The 20,648-nt window shown below is 41.0% G+C and overlaps 1 protein-coding gene across 5 annotated transcripts in view; it reads right to left on the bottom strand.

Moving 5' to 3' along the window:
* ical1 (islet cell autoantigen 1-like) overlaps positions 1-20,648 on the bottom strand; it is a 43,523-nt gene that overhangs the window by 6,386 nt on the left and 16,489 nt on the right. For 2 of the 5 annotated variants that reach the window (XM_088606709.1, XM_088606708.1), the window contains exons 8-16: positions 13,523-13,648; positions 12,458-12,556; positions 10,791-10,867; positions 9,694-9,744; positions 8,969-9,018; positions 8,321-8,383; positions 7,342-7,473; positions 4,037-4,300; positions 3,500-3,613 (exon numbers count right to left, since the gene is read on the bottom strand). In XM_088606709.1, coding sequence (XP_088462835.1) covers positions 3,500-3,613; positions 4,037-4,300; positions 7,342-7,473; positions 8,321-8,383; positions 8,969-9,018; positions 9,694-9,744; positions 10,791-10,867; positions 12,458-12,556; positions 13,523-13,648 — 976 coding nt within the window. The remainder of the gene's footprint in view (positions 1-3,499; positions 3,614-4,036; positions 4,301-7,341; positions 7,474-8,320; positions 8,384-8,968; positions 9,019-9,693; positions 9,745-10,790; positions 10,868-12,457; positions 12,557-13,522; positions 13,649-20,648) is intronic. The other 3 variants (XM_088606711.1, XM_088606710.1, XM_088606712.1) reach the window with 3 other exon arrangements.

Here is a 20,648-nt window from a genome sequence, read left to right as displayed (position 1 = left end):
TGCGCTCCACGCCTGATCTTTCTCTCTCAGATCCACCTGCTGTGGAATTCAATAGTTGTGAAGGCACCCCACTCCCAGTTAGTTCATCTGCGAGAGCTTCTTAAATACCAGCTGTAGAGTCTTGGCTCCCTCGTGAGTCTCTTTCCTGCTTAATTGGCAGATTTTTTTCATGTTTTCAGAATTGGCAGCATTTTCCAACCGCCTTCTGTTTTAAAAATACGAGAAGCACAATACTACTAACAGCTGGTGTCTTTAGAATTAGACTGCTGATAGCTGTTATAAACAAAAACGAACAATGGTTCTAATGGTTCCCAGAACAAAAACTGGTAAAAAAAATAAAAAGGTTCTTCACAGAAATTGGATATGAAATTAATAACATTACGGGAAACTGCAACTGGTAGCAATCAAAGTACTCCTAAAGCTTTCCAGGGCTTTCAAAGCTCCTGCCTCACTGTGTCAATGTAAAATCAGAAAGATTACGCAATTCGTAAAGGAATTCTTAAAGTAATCCAAATGTTTTCTTAAAATACCTTAAGAATAGGTCATAAACACAAAGTAGAAAATTGGGCTTGTAAAAAAAATGAAAGATCTGAATCCTACCCCTTCTATTCAAATGTACAGTATTCAGTGCTGTAGCTGAGGAGGGCCCTGTACTTCCACGAGCTGTTTCAGGCTTGAATATCTAAAGTGCCACCTACTGATGACTCTGTAAAGCAGTTACTTAGAAACCTAAAGAAACAAAGTTCAGAAAACAGCTGACTGATCCGTGTGGGAATGCTTTGGGACAATAATAAGCTTAAATGCTTCATCATGAAGTGCCAGGCTGTAAAAACAGCAAGTATGTGAGAGCAGTGCGGGTCCACAGCGAGGCCTGTGTGTTTTACACAAGGGCTCCAAACAGGGCCGAGAAGCCATGGGGAAATAATGATCACCAAGAGGGCCGACACAAAGGAGTTCACCGTCATCAGATAAAGCGACCTTTCTGCATGTCGTCCTGCCATTAATACCTGGTAAACAGAAATCTTTCGATCTTTGACCTATACTTATATACGTTACTGAGCTCATTTGTTCCTATAAAACAGAAAACTGGAATTTTCTCAGCAACGGAACTTAAGTTTTCTTCCTGCAGTTCGGATACTGGATGGCAGCTACTTATCCTGAGGACTCTGCGTGGATGTCCCAGGCACAGATTGATGGCCATGGAGGAAATGCAAGGGGACAGAGGGGGGGGGAAACGAGAGGAAAGATGTCTGAGTCCGTGCAGTCATGCGAGCCAGCTGGCGGCAGACAGAGAGCCCTGCGTTGCGGCTGAATCAACAGCCCTCCGCCTGAATCTTGGGGCTTTTGTGAACGCGGCGCAAACGCTTTCACACGAAGAGTGGGCATCGCCCTTGTCCAAACCCAGTCATTCCCAGCTCCCCCTCATGAAAGGGCTCCAGCCATAACAAACCCAGAAATCATTTCTCACTCCTGTTACACAACATGACAAAAAGGAGAACTCTGTTTCGGGCCTCGAGTTAACAAAGGAATCAGCGGTTATTTCAAATTATAGCAAATACCGTTTATTTCCGAACCACTACATCCAAATCGGGGTGGTAGGGGGGAGCCGGGGTCTCTCCCAGCAAGCAATGGGCACAACGTTCATGTGGTCATTTTCTATGAATCATGTGATGAGTGGGAAACAGTCAAGACAATTCAAAATTCAGTGAGCGACAAACACATAAGGCCAAGACTCACAAACTAATGTTTACAGGCTATGTACAGTTGGAGTGAGTTCCAGAGCTTCTACGCCCCCCGTCCAATCAATTACCCACGCAGACGAAACCTAATACAGTCAAAACTGGACAAAAATCATCACATGACGAGCTGAGGAAATACAGCTCAGCACAACCAGTCTGTCCCCAAACAGCCTTTAGTGCCTATACAAAAAAACATTTACGTATAAGCAAGAGAGAAACTTTCTTTGTGGATTTAAAATGGGACAAATAGTTCCTCGACCATAATGAAAATAAATCTCCTTTCCCTAAATTTAAGCCAAGCACATTATAGGTTTTGGTTTGTCAATAAGACTGGTCAGTCTGCCCAGAGCTGTGAAGGCACTACGAAGCTGTTTCATCCTCCCTGCTAATAATTCAGATTACACCAGGTATCCTTTATTAAAGGGCAGGGTCAAAATAAACTGTGAATACAGTGCAAATGCATGAGTGTACTGTATATCACCTCAAATGCATGAACATATACAGTACCACCTGTTCACACATTCTATTGCTCTCTGTGGATCCCTTCAGAATCAAGTTAAAAATGCTGCTGCTCACCAGTAAGTAAGCTAGATGCAATATGCCAAGGGTAGGAGAATTACTGGTGTCTAAAAAGCAATAGCTAGCGATGCAGTGGTTAGTATGGCTTCATTGCAGTACTGAGGTCCTCAGTCCAGTTCCTGGAGTCTGAGTGTTCTCCCTGAGTAAGTCTACTGGGTGAGTAAGTTTATGTGTTGGTGTGAGTAAGTCTACTGGGTGCTCTGGTTCCCTCCCAAAGTTCAAAGATATACAGGCAGGTAAACTGGCTTCTGGGAAAACTGGCCCTGGTGTATGTGTGTGTGTGTGCCCTGTGATGGACAGGTGTCCCATCCAAGGTGAACCCTGCCTTGCGCCTGTTGCTTGCTCATCGGATGAACCGGTTAGAAAGTGGATGGATGAAGGAACCTCTGGTTGAACTACTAAAAAGAATCAGGAAATAATGATCCAACCTACTACTTCTCCCACTTAAAAAAAGTGGGACAATCAGTAAAGGGTGGCCTCAGGCTGGCCCTGACAGTCCACTCTTTCCTGGTTTGAGTCTGGGACGTGCCATCAGCTGAGCGTTAAAGCAGGGCCGGATTTTGGTGTCCATAGGCCCTAGGCACTTTCACTCCGAAATGTGCAAAAAGAGGGTAAACGCCAATTGAATTACGGCGATTGACAAGATGCACTTTAAACTATTCTAATGCTAAACCACGTGATTGATGGAGCGAGTCGAGCCACCATCACTTCGATAATTGATGTGAGGTGGTGATCTTGACTGAAATGATCACTGTAGCCCTCACTTAATAACCTCATTTTACTCTAAAAAACAGTTTCTCTTACCATACTACATCAAGCCTTTATAGCCTAAAAGCATATGACAAAAGAACACTTTAAAACAAAAAAAAAGTAGTGTTAGGATCCAAAATGTGTTAACTCCCATTTTCAACATAAACTCGTTTAGTTTGGACAATTTGTCGTTGTTACCGTCTACTACTCAGCTGTTTACAGAAAATTCTAAAGATGAGAAAATGCATGATTTTGATATCTTTACTGGCAAGAACTATTACAAAAACCTGAAGAGGAAGGATACTGTGGGTTTGCTATTGTCTGCTGATGTGTACCTGCCAACCTTGCAATACTGAATTGTACTGAATACTGAATTGTACTACATCATACCAAACAAGACACAGCTTCTTCCCGGCACCAAGTGCACTCACCCTTGCTTGTCATCTTTGGGGCATTCGGAGGAGGTGTGGGTGGGCTAACCGGCTGAGAGGGAGCCTGAGGAGTTTGCAATGGCTGAGCCTGGAACATGGGAGGTGTGGCCCATCCTGAGACACAAGACAAAATGAGGCAAACCTTAATGAAGGCGATTCAGACGCAGAAGGCATGAAACCAAAACGAACACGCTCTCCCAGTTGCATGTGGACAAAAAATGGAAACACCTATTCAAAAATAATTAATAAGCATCATCCAGTTGGGGACTACACATTGGTGGCAGTAGTGGGATTCCCCATTACCTGTAAAGCACTTTGAATGGAGATTCCAGAAAAGCACTATATAAGTGTAAGGAATTATTATTATACTAATAGGGTGTTAGGCCACCACGTGCGGGCATTACAGCCTTTATGAGTCGATCGGTGTCTGGAACTCTGCAGGGATGAGGCACTATCTCTTCTACAAGAAGGCAAACACAGTTCCAATATGTCCCAAATCATTAGGCGGTGAAGTGCTCATTTCCAGGAACCACTGACCTGTGGAGCTGAAGCTGCGATCAAGGAGCTGGGAGGGTAAGAAGCCAGTGGGGCTCGAGGGCTGATCGGGTGACAGGGCCGCTGTGGGGCCAGGGAGTGGGGCAGAGGCCGTGCTGGCCTCAAAGTTGCCAAAGGCATCGTGCCACTCTCTGTTGAACTCCTCATTCCCAGCAGGCCCTGGGCTCAACAGGTCCTTCAGAAAGGACAGGTCGCTCCGTTCCGCATCCTCTCCTTCAGGCAGGTCTGCCAACAGGTCCTTCGGAACTGGAGAGAAACAAAACGAGTTTGGGGACACCGGTCTGGATTTCACGAAAAACACGCAAGTCTCTCAATGGGTAGAAATGGTAATGGTTTGATCGTTTTTAGGTTTTACTATAAGCAGGATCTTGTGCGTAAGTCAACACCTGGTCCAGAATGTTCTAGAGATGCAATCTTCCTAATGGCTTGAAATGAAATGGATGAAACTGTTATCCAATGGCAGTTTTAATTTTCCTTGTATTTTTAACACAAACTGCATTCCCCATGCTCATCTTCATTTGTGACTTTATATAGTTGAGGGGTGAAATTGGTATATTTTAGTTTAGATAGAATAAGACCTTAAAATTGCTGCCTGCTTTAAACAGCAATAAGATCTTCATACACTTTCTAAAAGAGTGGGTATAACAACAGCCTGATCTCCTAAAGAATGTGTCTAAAGTAAAGACAGAAAACATTGTGAGGAGACGTCAGGTTCAGGTACGAACTACATTCTGGCCTGAGCTCCATTTCCCAGAAAGCAATGGGGACTGTCCTGCCACACTCAGTCACCTCACTCAGACCAATGGGAGAAGACAACTGGTCAGGTGATGACTTGAAAACCAGTAAGGCGAGGCCTCAAAGAAGAAAACCAGAGAGATACAGTAGAGCGAGGGAGAGAGGTCAGTCAGTGTGAGGCAGCTTTTTTTCAGAGAAACGTGTGGTTTTCATTGTGAATGTTTTGAAGCCAGCACGCAGCTTAGCTGCCTGGTGTGTTATTAGAGAGGAACACAGGAAGACGTTAAGCTAGGAGCTTAAAGAAGTGCTAGGCTTTTATGTTTGTAGTTTTGTATTTTCTCACACTGTAAACTAATAAATAGCACTGGTTTTGTACCTTACAGCTGTGTTTATGTCTGTTTTCCTGCCTATTAAAAAACTGGTAACAGCACTCACCAACCACTAGATGTGCCTCACCATCTAGCCCCTATTACCTATCGTGGGTGTCCTGGTTACCACACAGAAAAGTGGTAAAGATATACAGTGAAACAACACTTTTCTTCCCATTGTTGGAATGTGTTCTAAAACTGTTGCTGACAAATTTTCAAGAGTGCCTGACAAGCCTAAAACCAGCAGCTGTATCACCCTGCAACTCAACTGCCAACCCACCGAAGCTCAGCAGGTGTGTGCCTGGTCAGTACCTGGATGGGAGACCTCCTGGGAAAAACTAAGGTTGCTGCTGGAAGAGGTGTTATTGGGGCCAGATGGGGGGCTCACCCTGCGGTCTCCCTGGGGCGACACTATACTATACACTATACTATAAAAAGGTGCCATCCTTCGGATGAGACGTAAAACCAAACTCCTGACTCTCCATGGTCATTAATAATCTCAGGGTGTTTCCTGAAAGAGTAGGGGTATAACCCGGTGTTCTGGCTAAATATCCCCCTGGCCTGTACCAATCATGGCCTCCTAATAATCATTATCTATGAATCTGCTTCATTACTGTGTTCTCCTCCCCATTGAGAGCTGGTGTGTGGTCAGCATACTGGTGCACTCTGGCTATCATTGCATCATCCAGGATGGGGCTACACATTGGTGGTTGTGCAGGGAAGTCCCCATTATTGTAAAGCGATTTGAGTGCAGTGTCCAGAAAAGCACTAGATAAGTGTAAGGATATTATTATATTGTTATAAAACTCATATCCATGTATTTAAAAAATATAGAAATTTTAAACACTTTTATTATAGCCAGCAGCCATATCACCCTGCAACTCACAACTGGCAACCCACTGAAGCAAAGCAGGTCTGAGCCTGGTCAGTACCTGGATGGGAGACCTCCTGGGAAAAAAAACTAAGGTTGCTGCTGGAAGAGGTGTTAGTGGGGCCAGCAGGGGGCGCTCACCCTGCGGTCCATGTGGGTCCTAATGCCCCAGTATAGTGATGGGGACACTATACTGTAAACAGGCGCCGTCCTTCAGATGAGACGTAAAACCGAGGTCCTGACTCTCTGTGGTCATTAAAAATCCCAGGGCGCTTCTCAAAAAGAGTAGGGGTGTAACCCCGGTGTCCTGGCCAGATTTCCAATCGGCCCTTACCAATCATGGCCTCCTAATAATCCCCCTCTATGAATTGGCTACATTACTCTGCTCTCCTCCCCACTGAGAGCTGATGTGTGGTGAGCGTTCTGGCGCACTATGGCTGCCGTCGCATCATCCAGGTGGATGCTACACATTGGTGGTGGTGGAGGGGAGTCCCCATTACCTGTAAAGCGCTTTGAGTGGAGTGTCCAGAAAGGCGCTATATAAGTGTAAGCAATTATTATTATTATTATTATTATTACATATTTTAAAACCCTAATACTGAAACGTTTTTAAAATATCTTAAAATAAAGAAAATGTACTTTTCCCCCCGTAACAAACACTTATTAAAAGCCTCTGCATCTATGTTTTGCTATTTACCTGGAATTCAAGTACTTTCATACTACACACTTTTTACTTAGTGGTTTGGAATTTCACACACTATCACTTTACAACACTGGAAAAATCTGAATCCCAGTAGAATTCAGTATAGTATGTTTACAGTTTTCACATTACATTATCAAATTATCACCTTTAATGTGAAAGGTGTTCTGGTATTCGATATATGCTGTGGCCCAAAGCTATGAACAGCATTTGTAACACCGTCATTTTTACAGTCAGTGAAATTCTGGCAATATCAGAAAGATCCTCCATTAAAGATCTCAAGAGATGAGCTAGAAAACACTCAAGAAGTCCTGTTCTGGAAGACACTCAGGCCAAAGCCGGTGAAGTGCCTTGTTGGTAATAAAAAGAACTTCAATGTCAATATTGAAGGGATTTCTGGGAAGCAGATGCAATATTTGTAGCGCAGATGTGATGACGTAGGAACAACAGGTGAGAAGTCAAGATGAGAGTCTCTATAAGATGTACAGTAAGCAGGCTCGAAAATGCTACAATAAAAATTCTAAAGAGGAAAGCAGGAATTCCCTCTGGTAGGGTAGAAGATGTTTCACTTAGTGCCCACCACCAGAATAAGAGAACCAATGGCCTTCTTTACCCATGTCACAGAACTGTGTGACCGGACTCCAGGGGGCTGTGGGGCTGGAGGGGGTGTTGAGGGTGTCGAGAATCATTAGCAGGTCGTCATCAGCAGCCTCTGTGAGTGTCTTCGCCGTGTCGCTCGGTCTACCTGTTAGTTCACATGATCGATAAGCCAGGCTCGGCAGCTCTTAACAACAGGGGTTTGCTGGCAATCAGTCCCTTCGTGTTAGGACGTCGGGTGTTACTTAAAACAGAAAGCGCCCATCTCTTATCAGTAGCCTACTTATCCTGGTGAGGATCATTGCAGGCCCGAGAGCACGCGACTGCTCTCCCCCGAACAGCACAGAGATCCACCGCAGCAATGTGAATGATGGGAAAATTTAGAAGCGTCAGTCTAACCCAGTCAGCATGTCTTCGGTTGCTGGTTGAAGAAACCAGAACTCCTGGCTGAAAAGCTCCCGAGAACATTAGACATAATCAAACCCTAGGCCAATTAAGAAAATTAAAAAGCACCTTCTGGCAATGAAAATTAGGTTTTTGCGTCTCAAGATTATTAGCTCTACAATATACAATAAGGTGACGCAGGCAATGAGAAGAATTTAATACAGGTACAAAATACGGCTACTTTTCTGCTCTGTCTAGGTCAAGAAATTGCCTGAAAAAAACATAGAAATGAATTATATTTGGATTATCATGCCTTTGTATCGAAAAAACAACTGAAAATTCAGTAGCTCCTGTGTACTGTGTTTTGACAGCAAACCCCCCAGAAGTTGTGGGCTTAAGTCTTCCTTTTTGTTCTGGAATTAGATGCATGAAAAGTGTATATGCTACTTGCGTTGACAGAGAGGAAAAGACCACTAACCTCTCTTTCTGTATATTTCACGCAATATCACAGATGCAAATTGACTAGTTCCATTTTTGTTTCCATTATGCGTGTGAATGCAAAGCAAGCAAATCTGTACTTAGTGAGAAAGAACCTGTCACTCTTTGCTTACCAGAGTTCAAGCTGGCACACAAAGAGCTGTCTGTATCCTTGCTTTGTCCATCAGCACTTTGGGCTAAAACCAAAAGACAAATTATTTTTAAAATGCCCAAAAACATAAAACTCTTATTTTGTCTTCTGTTCTTTTTGGAAACCAATGAAACCAGTTTACCAGCTTGTCAATTTTAAAAGCCATAATTTTAAGGACTAAAGTAATTTCCTGTGAGGAAAAGCATAAAAAATACTTTAAATGGCAGGTAAAAGTACATTCTAAAACTAATATTTTTGCCTTTGCTTTCATTTAACATTACAATCCTTAATGTAAAACACCTATAAAACTCTCTAGCTTACTATAGTGTATCCAATTGTTCTTTTCCACAAAAAAGAGCTGCAGTGTACAGTAATTATGATTAAACATTATGGTTAATAACTTTAAAAAAAACATTCAATACCCAGAAAGTCACACACGTTTTGCTTTACTGGGATTTAGTGAAGAGGCGATGACTTCTAACTGCGATTTCAAAGAAAGAATATTCTTGTAAGACAAACAAAACACAGATACAGAAAACATGAAACACAAAAATGATGTAATATGATTTCTGAGGAAAAAGTATTTCAGGTCCAGGGAAAGGGGACACCGACACCTTATTTTTGCACATACCTGTTTCTGAATCAGCTCCTACAGGCTTCTCTTCATCCAGCAAAATCAATCTAAAACGCATGATTACCACAAACGTTACAGGACAGTCAGATTTTTGGCTTAATGTGTTTTCTGCAATTTGTAGAATTCCTAAATGACCCAGGAATCCACACACTACTGCCTAATCCACCGAAAAGTGTCATTTTTTGCATGAACCAAACAGAATGTTTCCCTAAAAATGGTTAATTGTGAGACTTTCCTAAACTTACTAAATAAGAAGGTGATTTTCCAATGTGGAAACTGTCACATTGTTTTACCACTTGAGAAAATCAACAAATTCGTGCTCTTTGAATTCAAGAAGGTAATTATCACATCTCAGAAACACTGATCTAGACGTCTGCAACTATGAAGCTTCTGCGACCATCCCCGATTAGACTTAACAGTTGATTAATGTTTTAAATTAATCAAACTTATTTTAAAAAATAAAATTCAAAGGAATGAAAGACAAATTATTTATCTGTGCCCTTATTTTTTTTTTTGCTCAGCCTCTAAGTCCTCCTCATTCTCATTCTTTGGCTCCAGGACCGACTTATTTTAATGAGGGTTTCACTAAAACCCAAGCCTATTCAGTTTGTACATGAACTGATTAATTGCACATTACACGACTTAAAAGCAATGATCAGCACATTTCCAATAAGCAAGTAATGGTCAGTAATGGGACAGCAAGTAATGGTATAGTTACTTACGTTTGATTAAAGAGGGCTCTTAAATGAGCATGGTTTTTGATGAAAACAAAACTGGAAGATGACGCAAAAAGAAAAGCAAAGAAAGGATGAGGAAATTGCAGCAGAGAAGCAATTGTAATTATAGGAAATGGGTTAAACGCACGCAGGTCAAATAATGAAAGCGAACTAAAATTAAAGGCTGCCCTACACTAGCTGCAATGTCTGACATCGGTCTGCAACTCCTTCTTAAACTAAATGACAGTAATATATTGGAATTTAAATATAATTTCATTCATTCAACACTGTATATTTATTGAAGGTGGTGTTTGATTACAAAGCCTGGTTGGGAAAGTTGCAGGGCTCGTTTTATCGCTATGATCGACAGCGGAATAGAATATACTTCTGAGTTGCAGCTAGTGTAGATTACCGGCTGTGTAGAAAAGTATGCTACGTGGGTGGAATGCGCATGTGACAGAAGCACTGCAGATCCGGCTTAGAGCAGAAGTACCATGCGGTTTGACCAGAAAGCAGATGATTCATAATGCGAAGCTTTAGTAAGAACAGCATGGAACTAAAACAGAGGCCAGGTCACGACATCTTAACCAAACAATTATTTTCTTGATACATTCTTATGTTAGGATCCTAGCCAGGGCTAGAATATCAATCTCCCAATGGTCATTTTTAGCTGAAACTTTTAAAATAATGGTTGGACTTTTTCCTTGTGTTAACCCCATGTTCCCCTATAGGCAAAGCCTTCAAATAAAGAGCGTACTCATTTAGTTTTACAATGCAGGTACATAAATCTCTGCAATTGTGGCTACATACTGGCAAATATATGGTAGAAATGTATAGGCAACAAGGTTATTTCTGTTAAAATTATCATTAGTTTTTAAGAGACACTATCATTGATTCAAACCAAATCAGTTCTCGTTGTCAGTTTAATCTTCCCTAAATACTTTGAATGGAAGAGGTGACTTCATACCACAACCATAAAAATAACTATGTCTGTGCAGCATTTCAGTGACTCAAGACTCCCTGTTAGGCTTCAAAGAAAGAAATAAACCTCACTTTAAACAATGTCCCTATTCCTGTACTGTCACCCTATGGGTTTTCCTTACTTGTCCACGTCATCTTGTATGTTCTCCATTTTATCCTTTTCTGGATTCGCAAGAATGTCCAGTGGGTCCCGCAGATCCTGTTTATGGACAGAAAGAGAAAAGACGCTGTGATGTCACAAGGGGTGCTGTCAACAACAGGTGGTATTATAAGAAATCTTAGACTTCACTGGTCGTTTTAACCACACCAAGATGGCAGAATGGGAGATCCGTGACGCAAAACGCCCAGAGGACGATGCACTCCAATCAAGGCACGGGTGTGCTACCTTCCCTAGGCGATGTAAGTTCAGCCCCAAGAGAGAGATGTTGTTCTTGTCTTACAACAAGGGAACAAAAGTCCATAACTGCTTCACTTCAACGCCAGCTGCTTATGAGTACAAACCTAAAAGCTGTTCTAATTAATCAAGTAGAACTAAGTGCACCATGGCCAAATACAAATTGTATGAAGAAATAGGACGAGGGAAAAAAAACTCCTAATGTAAGAAACTCAAAGTAGAGGATTCAAATAAAAGATGCACAGCCTCAAGTTGTAACCGTACTTCGAGAGAGAGAGAACAAAAAGAGAGCAAGACGAGGCTGTAGTAAAAGGAATAGCTATGAGTTCGAAAAGTGCTGCTTTCCTTTATTTTATGGGATGTGAAGAGCAAAGGACAAAAAGTAAAAGAAACAAGGGCTCAGACGAATAAAGCCAGACGCTGTTGGTTTTTGTTTTTTTCTTTTGAAAGAGCTTTAAAAGACGCTGGCGACAAGTCTTTTCCTTTTTTTTTGTTTTTTTTGCTACTCCACTGTATTGAAATTCTCTAGTCTTCATAGAAATAATTCTCCCAGTTGACTTTTTGCTTATGGAATGTCATTTCATAAGGTGTGATAAACATGTTGCATTAACGGTCTGAAAGTTGTGAGAGTGTCTTTGTTTTGAAGGCACCGTCTACATTCCAGCCCTGCACCCCCCTGCAGCATCACAACGTTTAAAAATACTTGGAGGGTAATACTAATTACCTCTGGCATTGTTCACAAGAACATTTTTTTTAGCTTGTGGGTGTTCAATGCAACATGAACCTTGCTTTGCTTTTGTTCATCATTTGTGGCATTAATACTCATGCAATCAAACCCCCAGCTTGTGGATGTAGATATCAGAGACTACAATGAACAGAACTGCTGCGCGGCTCAGTAAGAAGACAGGTTAAACCCAAGAGTCAGGACTCTGCTGGCTGGAATCTTTTTTTTTATTAGTCATTTTTTTTATTAGTTTTTGTTTATTAGTCAGGATTTCTCAGGCGGTGGTGCACACTGTTGTGTGAGCTCGTCTAAGCCAGAGAATCACTGGCTTCCCGCTTAATGGCTAATTCTCTGACTTGCCTGGACCATGGTCTTGCAGAGCACTGTAGCCCATGAGAACTATATCGCTGCCTGTGCCGATGTGCCAATCTGCTGTGGGCACTGAGGGACTCACTGTGGAAAACTTTCATGGGCCTTTGATCCCGCACGTTTCTGAGAAGGGCAAGAACAGTCCTCATCCTGGGCTGGTATGACCGTTAGAGGATAAGCTGAAGTAAATTTAGACCTGGCAACGCACAATTGGGAGGATCCAAAAAGATGAAACAATGGGCAATTCCAGACTTTTTGATACAAAAGGAAAATGAAAGAGAAAAATCAATATATACACTTACCTTTAGTGTAGTAAATTCATAAGGAATGTAGCCTTTAAATGCTTCATGTATCTCTGACATCATTTGAGCTGTTCTTTCCCAAAAGTGAAGCTGTATGGTCTGCGAGGGAAACAAAACTTTTAGTTTGACAATTCAGCTACTACACATATCGTTCTTCTCAAATTGTACGTTTTAAGGAATTCTTACTCTGTTTTAAGGAATTGGATGGTGATGGGGTTTGAAAGGCACCTGCTATTTCAAAGGAAATATTACAGTGGAGCATTTTAAGTCAGTGAATGAACACAACATGGTGCCCTTCACCGGTAGTTGTTTAACTCAAATTCATTCTATCTTTGTTTGAAAACTAATTATCATTCAGATGAATTAATCTGATCAATAAGCCTCACAAATTTAGAATTTCAGATAGATTTCTTTTCCCCCCACCAAAAAACACCCTTGTTTTCAAAAATATGAATGAATGTTACCCTTAACATTTGTGCTTCACGTTGCATTATGATTATCCTGGATTAGTCACACAGTGTGCCATATGGGCCTATAGCCTGCAGGTTCCAATCATTGATCTATTTTAAGTATTGATAGCTATACTGGAGTGAAAACAAAGAGCCCCAGCAGCTCGCCAAGCCTTGGACCCAGGGGTTCAGCAGACGACTGTGGGCTGATCGGATTGAATCACCATGTCTCCAGTTAGAGACTCCTACAAAACATACGGCACTCAAACTTGACGTATTTAACCCCTTAAGCGGCAGTTGAAACTAGACTTCAGTTACCGTTAAAAAAACAACGAGAAATATCATTTTAAGTGAGGTCTGTTTGTGAAACTGCTTGGGATTTTGTACTTTGAACTTCTGGACCCCGAATTTGAGAGGGGCCGAGTTGCCAAAAGTCTAAAAATAGTTCGAGGAGCTGTAATTCTGCCGTTCTTTCAGGTTATTAGGAAGTTCCGACCGTTCTGCCAAACATCTTTTAATCGTGGAAGACATTATGTTCTGTAGCGTAAAGCAGCGTAATGTTTCACATGACATGCAGTTCACATAAGTGTATGGAAATGCAGCAACGTGAATATACCTGGTAATTGCCAAGGGAATGTGACAGCATGTTGCAGCGACTGGCCCCCAGAATGTCTACTTTCTGACACACATCATTCTTCAGTTTATCAAACTGGGTCTTAGTGTTTCTCACTTGGGCTTGGACCTGTGGACAGGAAAACAGGTGTATAATCACTTTGGATCAGAGCATTTCAGTTTACTGCCTTGTGCGACATCCAAACAAATATCAAATCAATGCAGGGGATTTCTTCAAGATCGACAACAATGCAAGAATCCAGGGACATGGAACGCTTGGTCTATTAAGCAACTAGCAACCAAAAAAGCAAGATGAATAAAATGGATTCCTCTCATTTCACACTGTTTTTTTCTGCTTTACCTAAAAACCAATAGAGGGTGAACTGTAAAAAAAAATGAAACTGTGTTAGCCATTACCATAGTCTCCACCTCTCTGTTTTAACGTGAAAACAGCATTTTAACACATATCTGTGGATTAAAGAGAACAGAGCAGTATAAGAGCTCCTCTTCTTATTATTTTATGTACCATCTGGGCCAGCAGAGGAATCATAACTCTCAAGAAGGCAGGTTAGCACTTCAAGTCCATCTTGATCATGCCAAAAATCAGGAGAAAAAAGAAGGGGGATCACACCCGCTTAAAGAAAATGTAGTACTTTGTGGAGAATCTAGAGAATTTATTTGAACTCCCTCAGCTAGGTATTGGGCTATTCTATACAGCAGCAAGGTTTGGTCCACATAGTACAGCACCTCGTAATGATGAAAGACAGATGAAAGTCAGCACAGCTGGCAAAGTTTAGGAAGCACAATTACAATCACGTTTCCTAATTCCTAATCACAATTATTTGATAATAAGATCAAATGTCTTTGTATGCCAGAAACGCCTGTTGATATACTGTAACGTTTGAAATTCTCTGAGACTTTTCAATTAAGAAGTGCCTGAGAGGCTTGTGATCTTTCAGTACCAGTGTTAGAAAGCAACAGAAAAGAAAGACCTGAAATATACCGAAGTGAATATCTCGGAGAACCAAAGTGACAGTACGACCAGTTTTACTGAGCCACCACATTCGATCCGGAAGCTGCGTTCCCAGTCTTTACGCCGGATAAAGCATAATTCAAAGCCTTTGCATGTCTTAATAGTGCTCAGAAAATACAGAAATCAAACCAGGTCTTCAAGAGATATCACACTGGAGGAAGACGTGTCTGGAAGACAATCAGCCATACTAATCAGTAGATCACAAAAAAGATAACTGACAAATTCATACAAGGGTTAAAAACAGGATGTAAGTCAGGGTTTTCTAATTTACAGGCGAATAGCAGATAACGGTAATGGACATTAACATTCAGGGTACAAATCCACAGACCCCTTCCTCCTCAGCAATTCAGAGTAATTTGCTCCAGACCGGGGTTATCAGAGTAATTGGACCTGGCAAGTGTACGGCATAGCAGGTGGTGGAGGGCGAGCATAGAGGCCACTTCAGACAAGCATTGTTCAGAGCAGCAGACAGATTAGTACACTGCACATGAAGCACGTCTGGATGCTTCCAAAAGTCCACAGCCTGGAGAAACTCCGATGAGAGCACCGTGCGTGGGTGATCTTATCCCAGGCTAAGGGAAAACTTCTTGAAAAAACAAGAACGTCTGAAACGGGGTCAACAGTGCAAATCTTGCGCCTTTAAATCATTTTTGTTTCGCATCTCTAGGGGTATAAGAGCCAAAGACTGTATACTGTATGTGCATGTCTCTTACTGTTGTGAACTGGCATCGTTAAATGAGTTGCTTAGTCCGTTTTGGTTTTTGTGTTTGAAGCTTTTACAAGGAAAAAAGGAGAAAATTAACTAAATTGCTGGCTCAAGTCACAACAATATTAAAAGCGCTGAAGGAATCCCAGCAGCACTCCAAGCTAAACTGTGAAACTCTGTTGGGTGACACTTAGCAACACTGGAAGGAGCCCCAGCAACGATGATTTAACAGGCTATTTTTTTCTTTTCATTTCCAACTGAAATGGAAAAAGTCGAAATATGAGCAAGTGATATTCATGGGATTTTAATTCCTAACCTGTTTTTTGACAAAGGTAAAAAAACTAGTATTTTTTAACCTTATTCTTTCGTGCACAGTCCTCTCACCCACCTGACCTGCATCACTCTTGTTTGTGTTGTCTGCTGAGGGAATCTGGTAATACTAACTCCCTTTATCATTTTATTACACTGGGAGTAGGATGTATTCACATATTTTTACTGTAATAAACCCTTTAGTCCACAGTTATGCATAGATAATAAACTTTAGGGGGTCCTAAACTACAAACACAACACATTCCATGAAATCCGTGGGTTTTTTCCAACAGAAGAGGATCCTTAAACCCAAACCAGGAGAAGAAGTGTAAGCCCTAAGTCTTCCAAATTAATTCAGGTCAAAGGTGGATTGTGGTGAAGGTACAGATAGGTTTCCACATGGGTCATCCTGGTTGTCGTGTCGGTTGTTGAGGTGCTTTGTAGTAAAATGTTTCCTTGGCTATAAAGAAATAAGCATCACAGGTGTGAATGACTGTATTTCAGCTAAGCTGTCTCTACCTTTGAGAGCGTGCTTTCAAACTCGCATTTGATAAAATGTTACAGATTCAGAATGTGCACCTGTTCGTCCATAATGGAGCCTTTTTGCTTGTGGCGCACACAAAAAAACAGCGATGCCCAGAGTTTTGCTGCTTTGAACTTCAGTTTAAACTAGAACACACAGAAAGCTAACAATCAACCGTATCTGCAGCTGTTTCCCCATGTTTATCTTCTTCAGCGAGCACAAGGAGAGTGCTCAACAGGCATGCTGTCTGGCTCTGGAGACCAACAAAACAAAGCTTCATCTAAACACAGCCCAGACGGGGCATGAGGGGAATAAAGATTTCACAGCCGACGGTTCTGAAAAGACCATCTTCCTATGTACTGTGCCTTCAGCCTTCTGGAATGTTAGATTCTACAGCTTTAACAGCTCACTTTAGAGGTCAGTTTTGAAGACAAAGGTCTTTTCACCTGGAGGTTAAAACCCACAGTCCCTGAATGTTCTTGCTCTGTGTCAATCCGATAAGGCTGAAGGTCTGGTAACTCAGCAGCAACAACTCATGCACAGATCACAATTAGGGCTTGAACATGACACGCCTTTATACACATTGTGGGCTGATTCAGTTTGATAGTTAAAACCACAAAAATCTGAATCATCAAACAAACAGGAATCACCTAATGCCTGTATTTCAACTGAACTGTTGACTGCCATATTTTTTACTGGAATTTGATTGACAGATGACATTAATCACTCATAACCAAACAAGGTGGAATTTCCTACTTCCATGGAGCTCATTTTAGTTTTTTTTCAGTTTTAGAGCAGTGCTTAGTTTGACCACGTGCTGGACATGCAATCTACTCACAAATGACTTCAGCATCCAATACCCCCTAAAAAAGGTGAACCAAGGAGGAGCTGAACCACGAAGGTGCAGACCACTAAGTTTTACCAATACAACGGGTAAAAATGTGAAAACGACAGTGCTAAATTTAAAAAGACACTCAGAAAAATCTGGCATTTTAAGAGACACCCAGCACGGATTTAGAAAGGGAAAGTCTTGTTCAACTTATTCAAATTTTTCAAACAAGCAATAATTGATCAAGCGAAAGCATACAACATGATACGTGTAGCTTTTGATAAGGTCCCCGGTAAAAACATGTTTCGATAAAAGCCACAGAAATGAACTTGGTGGGAAACAGGATACAGGACATCATTTCGTGGAGCACAACGTCTAAAGAGACAAGATATAAACCGTAGTGTGGCAGTGATCTGGGGCATCTTCCTGAACTACATAAACAATTTCCATTCTGATAAAGTAAAGTATTTTATTTGTCAAAATTTGGGTGAGCAGTAAACAGAAAGCACTGCAAGGGAAATACAGAGAGATTTAAACAAAATCAGAACTGCACATAGTTTTATGTTTTCATCAATTTGAGGAAGCAACAAAAAAGCAAAGAAGGTATAAATGTGGAATTTATACTGGGGGAAGTTATGCTTAAGGTTTATAAAGCACTAGAAAGATCTCTCGTAGACTATTTTGTTCAAACTTTGGACACCATACCACAAAAGGCTCACGCAGTGAAAAAAAGAGATCAAAGACTAGCAACAAGAACAATTCCTAGTTTCAGCAAATTATCATACATGCACCATACATGGAAAGGTAAAGAACTAAATCTCTTCGATACAGAAGTTGTTTTAGAACACAAAAGCGTGAAGAAAAGATCTGATTCAAGTATATACACACTGAAAATAAAGGAAATCTATTTTGTTAATTGAGATTAAACTTAAAAAAAAACACTTAACACAAGAGTTGTGAGTATCTGGAACAGGTTTCTAAGCCTTGTTTTTATAAACCACAATATTAAACCTCGCTGTCAAATAATTTCCAAACTGGAGTAGAAATTTGAGAACCATGGTTCTGATCAGAAAAGCTGATCAACGTAGCACATGAGCTATGAGAGACTGCCTGAAGCTTATCAAACACTTTAAAACCTTTCGGATAACCTTAAAAAACAAACAACATGCCCTTTAGTGTGATGTGATTTCCAATATACAGCTGTATTAATTAGAAACATTTCAGTGTGCTAGGCTTTGTATCTCAGGAGTAGCTGAGTAACTGTCCGGTTGTGGTTTTTACTAATAATATTTCACACCTTTGATTCTGAATTTAATGCTTCCTTCAGTTCGCTCAGCTTTGAGCATCAAGTTAGACAGTACACTTCAGGCTGTTTGTTTTGGCCAACAGATCAGCTGGTAACTACCATTTTAAGACACTGTGCCAAAATGTTCCCTCTTGGACTTCCTGTTATCACATGGGATTCAGCTGAAACAACCAATGTTTCTGCAGCAAAAGAGACATTTCATTTACACAACACATTTCTGCCACTTACAATTCAAATCTAACCTCTGTTCTTAGAATTGAGAACGTCTGCACTGTTTTCAGAGGTTTCTGTTGTTGTGAACTTAAATTTGTCTTAAGGCAGCTCAAGTAAAGAGTGCTGCTGGGCCCTTCTCAAACAGCAAGTCCGAGCATTTCTAAGCAAATGCTCCCACCTAGAGGTTACACCACAAAAATGTTCCTTGTTATGTTTCCCCAAGAGTAATGACACTAGACACAGAGGCACGTAATTCATATGCTAAATCTAAAGTGAAGGTATCAGTGATTTTGAATTACAATGGAATTTCGTAATTTTCTATTAAGGATCAAGTAGCAAGTCCAAGCTCCTAGCTGGAGTGAATACAGACTTGCACTGCTCAGTGGGATTTTCTGCAAGGATGGAGACGGTCTCCAGTTACAAAGCTCTTATCAAGAAGAAAGCAATCTTACTGGGCAGTATTCATACTGAGACCTCCATAGTCTAATTTGTTCTCCTACTGGCTCATCCCTTATGAAACTGAAACTGAACTTAGACAGGTGAGGCAGACAGCCAAAGTCCTTACAGAAGCCAGTCTGGTGTACTGTTTGGAATACAAACCATTTTGAGAAATGACTGACTGGCACCATGAGTTAACATTTAGAGCTGAGTTATGCCTGACAATCTCCATTTAAGCTGCCTTGGACTGAATGTCACAGGGACTGTTTTTAGCAGGTTCAGTTAATGCTTCTCAGATTTGACAACATTTGACTAACGTCTCGGCGCAAATATGGTTTGATTTTGGGAGTCCCTTTACATAAAAACTACATACATGCTAAACCTTTTGTATTTTATCTGATGTGAATCATCCCAGGACTGTATAGTGTTAGTATTTTCAAATGAACTATAGATAATTGAAAGCAATTCTTGCACAATCCAGAACCTTTTGTAGGTTAAAATAAGTTGTGAGAAGACCATGTGGATAGCACCGCTCATCAGTTACATACTCTGGTCATTATCTAAATTAAATTAGAATTTACTGTAGATAAACCGCACTAAACTTGAATTGTCCACAAACGTTAGAGCTTTTCATTAAACCCTCTTTGCTGGGCTAAAAAGATTGTTTCTGCTGCCAAGTGTTACTAAGGTACATCTCTACAGGTAATTCTGTTTTATTAATTGCAGTTAGGACCAGATATGGAGTCAAATGCACTCGTACTGTTCCCTGCTAGTTATTATCTAATCTCAACCATTTATCATCGGTCTTTCAAGGTGACACAGCTGAGAAGATACTGAACAGACTCGCAAAAACAAACCGCTGAGTAAAGTTATAACGATAATATCCACATTAAAAAAAACCCAGGCAATGTATCCTGCCAAAGATAAGCACACCCAAGAACAAACGAATACTTGTACAGCGAGTTGCTAACTAGTAAAAAAAACTGTCCAGCTATTTCTAGAAGGATTCCACAATGTCAGCTTCAAAAACTTGAACAGACAGCTTCTCCCAGGCTTCTGACTCCTTGGGCAAAGAGTTGTTCTTTTCAGTTAATTTATTTTTTTCCACCAAAGTGGAAATTCTTAATTTCTGCTTAAATTCTTAAGTTACACACTGTGTTTAACTGCCAGTTCTGAAGTAGGTTCTCTGGTAGACTTGATCCATGTGATCAATGTGAGAGCACAACAGCTGTGTTAGCGCTTGAGCTTAAAGAAGGCTCGACAGCCAAAATACTGTTTATTTTTTATCTTCTCGCTTTTAAGGGGAGAAATAATCTCATTCTTCCGTCCAGAGAAATTGTTTTCCTGTCAGGGGGTCACGCAGGAATAGGGAGAAAGGAGAAAAACTGGTCAGGTCACAAAATGTCACCTGATGTCAAAAGCAAAAGTCAATCCGCCTGAGGACAGTAGGCTCTGGCCTCCTTTTGTTTTTCCTGGTCTGAACTCTCGTCTATTTATGGCGTAGAAGAAATCCTCTACTCCCTAGCAACTGTGCACACAGGAAATAAAAATTAAAAGCTACAGGGGAGAAGCAGTCTAGCCATGTTTGGATGTTTCGCTGCATGAACTTTTTCTCCGAGCACGGGCAAGATATTTTTCTTTTCAGTTCAGCCATTTCCTGCTCATTGCAAACGCGACGTTTTGCTGCAGAGCCAGAAACAGTGAGCTGTGTTTATCCACAGGGGGAGTCTGGAGTTAAGGTGATGAACTAATGCATTAAATAACCAGAGAGAG

The sequence above is a fragment of the Lepisosteus platostomus genome, chromosome 14 (genome assembly GCF_059453375.1).
Source record: "Lepisosteus platostomus isolate fLepPlt1 chromosome 14, fLepPlt1.hap1, whole genome shotgun sequence".
Lineage (NCBI taxonomy): Eukaryota > Metazoa > Chordata > Actinopteri > Semionotiformes > Lepisosteidae > Lepisosteus > Lepisosteus platostomus.
This window is presented reverse-complemented; position numbering and strand designations above follow the sequence as displayed.